General features: G+C 42.4%; 2 protein-coding genes across 2 annotated transcripts in view; one reads left to right on the plus strand and one right to left on the minus strand.

Annotated features, from left to right (window-relative positions):
- The window catches only part of LOC106808254 (MICOS complex subunit Mic60-like), a 9273-nt gene extending 2868 nt beyond the window's left edge, over positions 1 to 6405 (minus strand). Inside the window, exons 1-13 of the mRNA XM_014810885.1 lie at positions 6268 to 6405; positions 5572 to 5720; positions 4955 to 5134; positions 4617 to 4686; positions 4280 to 4313; positions 3933 to 4058; positions 3218 to 3354; positions 2996 to 3093; positions 2394 to 2529; positions 1995 to 2118; positions 1385 to 1476; positions 635 to 766; positions 5 to 209 (exon numbers count right to left, since the gene is read on the minus strand). Of these exons, the coding sequence (XP_014666371.1) occupies positions 5 to 209; positions 635 to 766; positions 1385 to 1476; positions 1995 to 2118; positions 2394 to 2529; positions 2996 to 3093; positions 3218 to 3354; positions 3933 to 4058; positions 4280 to 4313; positions 4617 to 4686; positions 4955 to 5134; positions 5572 to 5720; positions 6268 to 6369 (1585 nt within the window). The 5' untranslated portion in view covers positions 6370 to 6405. The remainder of the gene's footprint in view (positions 1 to 4; positions 210 to 634; positions 767 to 1384; positions 1477 to 1994; positions 2119 to 2393; positions 2530 to 2995; positions 3094 to 3217; positions 3355 to 3932; positions 4059 to 4279; positions 4314 to 4616; positions 4687 to 4954; positions 5135 to 5571; positions 5721 to 6267) is intronic.
- Positions 6406 to 6592: 187 nt separating this feature from the next.
- LOC106808263 (39S ribosomal protein L35, mitochondrial-like) overlaps positions 6593 to 7168 on the plus strand; it is a 7395-nt gene continuing 6819 nt past the window's right edge. The window contains exon 1 of the mRNA XM_014810899.1: positions 6593 to 6660. Within this exon, the coding sequence (XP_014666385.1) occupies positions 6621 to 6660 (40 nt within the window). The 5' untranslated portion in view covers positions 6593 to 6620. The remainder of the gene's footprint in view (positions 6661 to 7168) is intronic.

A 7168-nucleotide genomic window follows, 5' to 3' on the forward strand; every position in this document is an offset into this window, starting at 1 on the left:
CCGCGCAGGCGCGCCATTGCTGCCGTCATCTCACTCTGCATGTCGTCACGGATCATCGCCACCTCCTTCTCCAGCCGCCGATCGAATCGCTCCTCAAACTCCCGCCGTTGAACGCGAACCACGTCCGTCAGGTGATCGCTGTGTGCTGCCGCCTGGCGGCGCAGCTGCTGCCGAAGCTCCGCCTCAAAGTCGACCCTCGCTTCCACCATCTACGAAGACGACAACGGAAACATTCAACTGACCGTTACATCAAAGCGAGATCGTATGATATATTCTTGGAGATATTTTTTCTAGAACCCCCGAAGTGTCTAGTATACAGCAGTTTGCAGCCACATACGAAGACTACAATGCAAGCATTCTAACTGAAGATTCCGGCAGTGAGGCTCATGCTAAATCAACACACGTATGACTGACCTTTCTAACAATCCCCTCGCATTGGTATTTAGCAACCGATTCGATTTTTTTATCTGCTATTTACTTTTAATGCCTATGCCCCCCCCCCTTACACTTTCACTCACTCTCTTTCTCTCTCGCTCTCGCTCTCGCTCTCGCTCTCGCTCTCTCTCTCTCTCTCTCTCTCTCTCTCTCTCTCTCTCTCTCTCTCTCTCTCTCTCTCTCTCGATGTATCACTTGCCATTCGTTTCTTTTCCTCCTCAAATTCTTGGTTTCTCTTTTCCATCTCTTGGCTTAGCTGTTTACTATACATCGTTGCGTCGTCGCGTTTCTGGTGAGTCACCGCAGTCTCCATCAGGTGTCTCTGCCTCACCTACAGCAGACACAAATGTGCGATTACATTATTATTTACACAGTGGCTACGCGTTCAGTCATCCATTAAAAAGCTCAGCACAGATTTCCAAATCCACGTTACGATTAGGCCACGCGTTTCAAATTGTTGATTTCACTAGAACTACTATTGCTTCAAAAATTACAAAAACTTAGAAGTTAAACGTTGTTTTTTTGAGAAAATGCCTAAAGGTAAGAAATATTATGGTAAAAACTTATTTCTTATCGTTTTTTACTGAAAATTATAGTTGGGTTCAGATGAGAAATATATGACCGGACGCGTAGCTTGGGAGCTGGGCGTCCGGTAACCGCACGCGTAGCCACGGCCTTTTATTTAACATCCTATATACAAACCTATTAGTTGTATGTATATAGGCCTTGGGCTAATATACAATTTTGAGCTTTTTCACTTATGTACTACTGACAGAAAATGAATCTAGATCATTTATGCTACATAAGTAACAAAGTCACGCTACAAATAAAAGCTGTCAACAATCTTCAAGATCTAACAAGACTCGTTAATGTACTGTGACAATCTTGCTAAGGAATTTGCTGACGCAGAAATCTACGTCAAGCAAAGCTTGGGTGAGACGACGGGTACCTGTTGATCGAACAGTTGACCCTGGAGCTGTTCGACGCGCAGGTGGGCGTGGGCAATCAATGAATTCAGCTCATCCTCCGTCAACTTCTTACCTGCAAGGTGAACCAGCATCGACAGTCACTCACAGTCGAAACCACGTTATAAATCCAAAATTATTGCAAACGTCTTGCCAGCTGTCACATCTAAAATTGTTGTTTTTAACTTGGTAACCAGCAGTGACAGTTACGCACATTCTCAAAATATTTCCACATTAAAAATCCAAAATATTTGCTACGTCTTGCTCTGACATCTAAAAATGCCAGTTTTAACTTGAAAATGCTCATTTACTTCTGCGTAAACGTTATTAGACAAAATGATAAGTGTTCGCCTCTGCTTATTGGTATTTCTTCAGCACGGGTATATAGGCCTACCTAGTAGCTTATACTAAACGTGTCAAAATTCCAACGCGAACAGCTCGGAATTCCGTCATTCTTGGAATAACGTCATCGGAACTCATCCTTTCACCGCTCCGATAATCAATTCAGTAATCGTCTCGATAGTAACGCTTCTAACACGAACGCATATTGGTTAATAATAATTTGTCATTATTAACCCCTGCTATTAGGCTCACCTTTCCTGCCCGGCTTTACATCAGGTAAGATGCTATCCAGTTCCTTCTGGAATTGCTTCCTGCCCTGTTCCACTAAGTCCCTGTACTCGGCCATGATTGCAGATTCTGTCCTCGCAGCTTCAAACTGCACACACACAATAGTCATCCTTAAACATCTTCACTCTTCCCTGGCTTCTGCCATGATCTACTAACGTGTCACATCAACTCAGGACAATGATATTGCAGGACAACATAACACTAACACACTACATTCGTAACATTATAAACACACTAAGATGCACGCACGCACGCACACACACACACACACAGACACAAACACACAGATGCATGTACGCACACGCACATGCATGCACGCACGCACGCACGCACGCACACTCCCACACGCACATGCACACGCACCTCTGCTTCGGTTGCGTTTAGCTGTCGCTCCATCCTGTACAGAGAGTCGGATGCTGGGATGAGGTGAGGGTTGCGAGCCGTATCTCGATGCTGCTTCCCCTCAGTCAGCACCGTCTTCAACTTCCCAAGAATCACCCTGCGTGCAGCAGTGCAACAATCGTCAGCAAACTTCACGGCAACGTATTAGCCAGCGAGCCGTGCAGCCGTGATTTGTCAGCGGACTTTACGGGGCCACAGACAATCACAGCACAAGAAATATTACTCATCTATCCTACTTCTCTGTCTACACTACTATCATCATATTACTTACCCTAAATATTTTCATGTATAATATGAGCATTTCCCCTGGTATACGATAAGCGAGGCGAGCCACCTTGTTGATATTTCTCGCAATTGCCACCTCACTGCACGAAATCTCGGTGCATTTGTTTTTCCGGTTTAATATTGCACTCCTAAAACTCTACATGCCTAACACTGATCAGCGTTTTCACTAGTGTGCGATAAGTAAGATGGGCCGCCTTGCTGATATTTCTCGCAATTGCCACATCGCTGCACAAACTCTCGGTGTCCCCAAACCGAACGCGGAGGCGGCGACGCGTTACCTGGCTTGTTCCGTGACTAGGTCAGCTCTCTTCACGGCCTGACCCTTAGCTTCCGCAGAAAAGGTCACCATCTGCCACTGCGCGTTCTTGTCCGCTCCCTAAAAATCACAATCGAGCGTCATAATATATATATATATAATCATAATAATATAAGCAATAAAGATTTAACAATAATAATAACAATAATAAGAAGAATAACAACAATCATAATAATAATCTTACCTTGGTTCTCTCCATGGCAGTCTTCAGCAGCTGGGTGTGTTGCTTCAGAGCATCTGCAGCGACGCGATGCGCCTCCATCGCCGTGTCTGTCACGTTCTCGCTCTTAGCAACGAGCTCGTTAGCCATCACCTCGAGCGCTGAAACACGTTACCTCGTTAACAACGACAGGCTAAAATCTAGACACCGCACGGAGTGCGGACGCTTCGGCCTTACGTGAACATGCGACTAAGTGTCAACATTTTTACGTGTATATAAATACGGTATACACACATTACAGATACGAGCACGGAGTGTGGATGTTTCACGCTATGCGACCACCAAGTCAGATTTTTACTTGAATATGAACGCAGTATACACAAATTACAACAGAGGCTACTTGTAAAGGCAGGTGCTGCTGGCCAAACCATGGACTTCCTAACACCGGTGTCGCGAAATTTGGTGTTTGCGGTCGTTTGTTTTTAACGTGTCATCATTACAATCGTTTTAAATGATTCTCATGTACACCACATAGATATGCAATTAGTTCTCGTGAACAATCAGCAACCTATGTAATGGTAGTTATGAACATTCACTTATAATTCACTGGCTACTCCTTTAACAAGAATTTTAGCACCACTGCGCAATTTCTTTCATGCTGTCCCTCCTCTGCCGGCAAAAATTGGAAAGAGGAAGAAGATTTTGCAGCTGAAACCTACTCCAGTACTCACTGACATACCTGCATTTTCCGCAGCAATCTCCGCTTCCCTCTCGGCCAGCTTCCGAGTGATTTGCTCCTCTTCCCACTTACGCTTCTTCTCCATGTCCGATTTAGCTGCGTCCTCGCGAGTGGCTTGCACGGCCACTACAACAGCAGACGATGCGTAGCTCATGACAACTGCCTCAGCTGCTTCTCACCTGCTTCTTTTATCACCAGGAGCTATTCTCGGACATTTCTAATCAGGGTCACTATCAGTGCACAGCACTGTTCCCCTAGGAGATGGTAGAGTTACAGTGTAAGAATGGCTATACATCAAACTTGACAATGTTTTCAGTGTTGTGCCAACAGAGAAAAGCACCCTGTACCTTGTGACTTACCAGCAGGAACTGAGCCCGACGCCTGTAAGAAAAAAGAACAGCCTGATAATGTAGTGATGAAGTACAGACACACACAACATATATGCATCGAACAACACAAAATTACAATAGCGACAATCCCAAACTAATCCCCAAATCCTGCATTTCGAAATCGAAGAACATCATCCAAACGGACATCTACCTATTTTTAGAAGCTAAATGCTTTATGTTATACTAAACAATTGAAATTGTTTAAAAGTAAATCTGAATGTTAATTATTCGCATTTAAAGCATGGTAGAACTAAGGACACTTTAACGTGATTCAACTTGTGACATTCAATCTTACATCAGGTAGAGACTTCTTGGCGAAGCTGGGCAGGACATCCAGGGCCTTGCTACTTGAGGCTTGCTGTGCACTGCAATATAGGAAACCAGCAATGATATATTTAACAACAGTTTTGGAAATATCATTGCCTGAATCTTGTCACAACTGATACTGTGCAATGCATAAACATAGTACAAATGTTTTTTATGACGTAATAATGACTCCACGAGGTAATAAGTTTCAAAAGTTGGACAAGATTAATAAAGCCATGATATAAAGTAAAATATGATTCCAGAACAGCCGTCGTTAGGCGACTGTGTGTTAAGTATATATATATTAGAGCTCTAGGTAATACATACCCTGAAGAGTCTTCCTCTAAACCAAGCTGGCTCAGAATTTGGCTGAGTGCTTCCTTGGAGTAAGGAACATTGTTCTCCAGCTCACTCCTGAACTTGGGGTCATGCCAGGCATATCCAACGACTCCTCCCATGCCAACCAGTGTCACGCCAAACAGTTTGAAAACTGTGCCACCCCATCCTCTGCATACAAAGGGATATATTCAATAAAGTTACACAGCAACACTGATTTAATAACAGCCTTTTGATATAAGCTTACAACATTATTAAATATATAATATAATAAAAACATTTTTAAATATAAAAAATTATAGTATGTTATCCATGAGAATTCTATAGAACAATACCCAAAGTTAACAACAGTAAGGTTAACATGGACATTCTAGATCCCACAAAGATATACGGGATATTATTACCAAAAATATATCACTACTAAAAATTTAGAACTTCCAGACCATTTGATACAACTCACTAAGAAAATCCACATTCTCAATAGGAAAAATTTACATCAACACCAAGAATCTGCATTTTCACGGAGGGCATATTTTAACAGTCTGGAAGTTTTACATTTTTAAGATCGATATATTTTCTTTCATTAATATTACCTATAGATGACCTACCGTCTTGGGGGCGGGGGTGGAGGAGGAGGAGGTGCTTTCGGGCCTGTACCAGAAGCTGCAGGCTTAGCTGGGCCTCCCTCTGGTTGTTTTGGGGTCGCAGCAGGCTGGGTAGATGTGAGCCTCGCAGCCTGATATCGGCATTGTCCGACCTACATTGAATAAGTTGACATTAGCATTTCGATGCAAACCGGGTGTATTTCATACCAAGCCGATTTGTTAGCATAGGCAAAAGACATGCACTCGGTATGCAATTAAACATACAATTACAGTAATCAAATTGTGCGAAATAAATATATCAATTTATCGACCAATGTTTCCGTAACCCCATCGATTGGCACTGCGTTATTGGTAAATGCAAATATAATCGGCACAATCCTAGTTTTGCACCACTGATTAGTTTAGCATATTTATGAATGAGGGCTGGGGTCCCACTGTGATTGTGCAATATTTGTTATTACCTCACTCTAAGACTAATAGTCTAAACAATCTTTGCAGTGTACAGTTTGCAGTGTCCAGTGAGTGTTGACGTGTAGGCTAGCTTACGTAATACGTGAGGCAGTATGAGTATGTGTGTCACTGGTATTTTATTTTTAGTTATAATGCAAGGCAATTTGGCTACACTACATCTCTTAACGGATAGCGCTTGGCTTGGAAGGATAAATAAGGATGAGGATATCATGAGTAACGATAACATACCCTCAGTCTGACATGTATTTCACTGCCAGCTTTCCACATCGTGATGTCTCTCAAAAACCGGCAATCACGAGCATGGCCGTGGCGAAGGGCGGACATACGCATTATCGCAGGGGTGGCAGGTTGAAATGCGTAATAACGCTATTGCAATAGGCAAGAATTTCTTGCATCAGTGTACGTAATAGCCTATTTTTAAATATTGTTTAGGTATACATATGTTTGTATTTGTAAATATGTAAATTTATTTGCGGTAAACTAAGACATGGCATTTTTGCGTATTCCAACATCACTCCTTTCGAAATAGATCAGTCCCTTTTAGCAATGGCTTATGGGATTGAAATTCGGGAATTTCCAAGATGTCTGCCCCCTTAGGAAAGTTAAGGTTTCTTCTTGCAGGTAACATAAACAACGAATTGATAGCATTCTTATCTCGGATTAATGAGTTAGTATAGGAGTATCATTTCACACTATTTCGGTCATGTTTTTATACGTTGTTCCTCTCTTGTCGGTTAGTAATCTCACAGTGAAACGAGTTTCACTGGGCGCTAGAATCACGGTACATACCGTTACTGACGTTAGGCCCCCTACTGTTACTGTTAGTGCTAGTTTGTTTTCCCATATGACGTTGCAAATAGGAATGGGTTTCTGACCTATTAGTATTTCCTATTTTTAAAATAAAAATAGAAAATAGGAAATGGGGTTCCGATGTGTTTCTTATTTTAAGAGTCTAAATAGGAAATGGGAAATGGGTTTCTGATCCGTTTCCTATTTTAAAAGTCTAAATAGGAAATGGGAAATGGGTTTCTGAGCAATTTCCTATTTTAAAAGTCTAAATAGGAAATGGGAAAAAGAAAAGGAAGGGGGTACGTGCGTGTACCCGCGTGCACGTGCGTGTACCCGCGTG

Source organism: Priapulus caudatus, unplaced genomic scaffold (assembly GCF_000485595.1).
Source record: "Priapulus caudatus unplaced genomic scaffold, Priapulus_caudatus-5.0.1 Scaffold263, whole genome shotgun sequence".
NCBI classification, from domain to species: domain Eukaryota; kingdom Metazoa; phylum Priapulida; class Priapulimorpha; order Priapulimorphida; family Priapulidae; genus Priapulus; species Priapulus caudatus.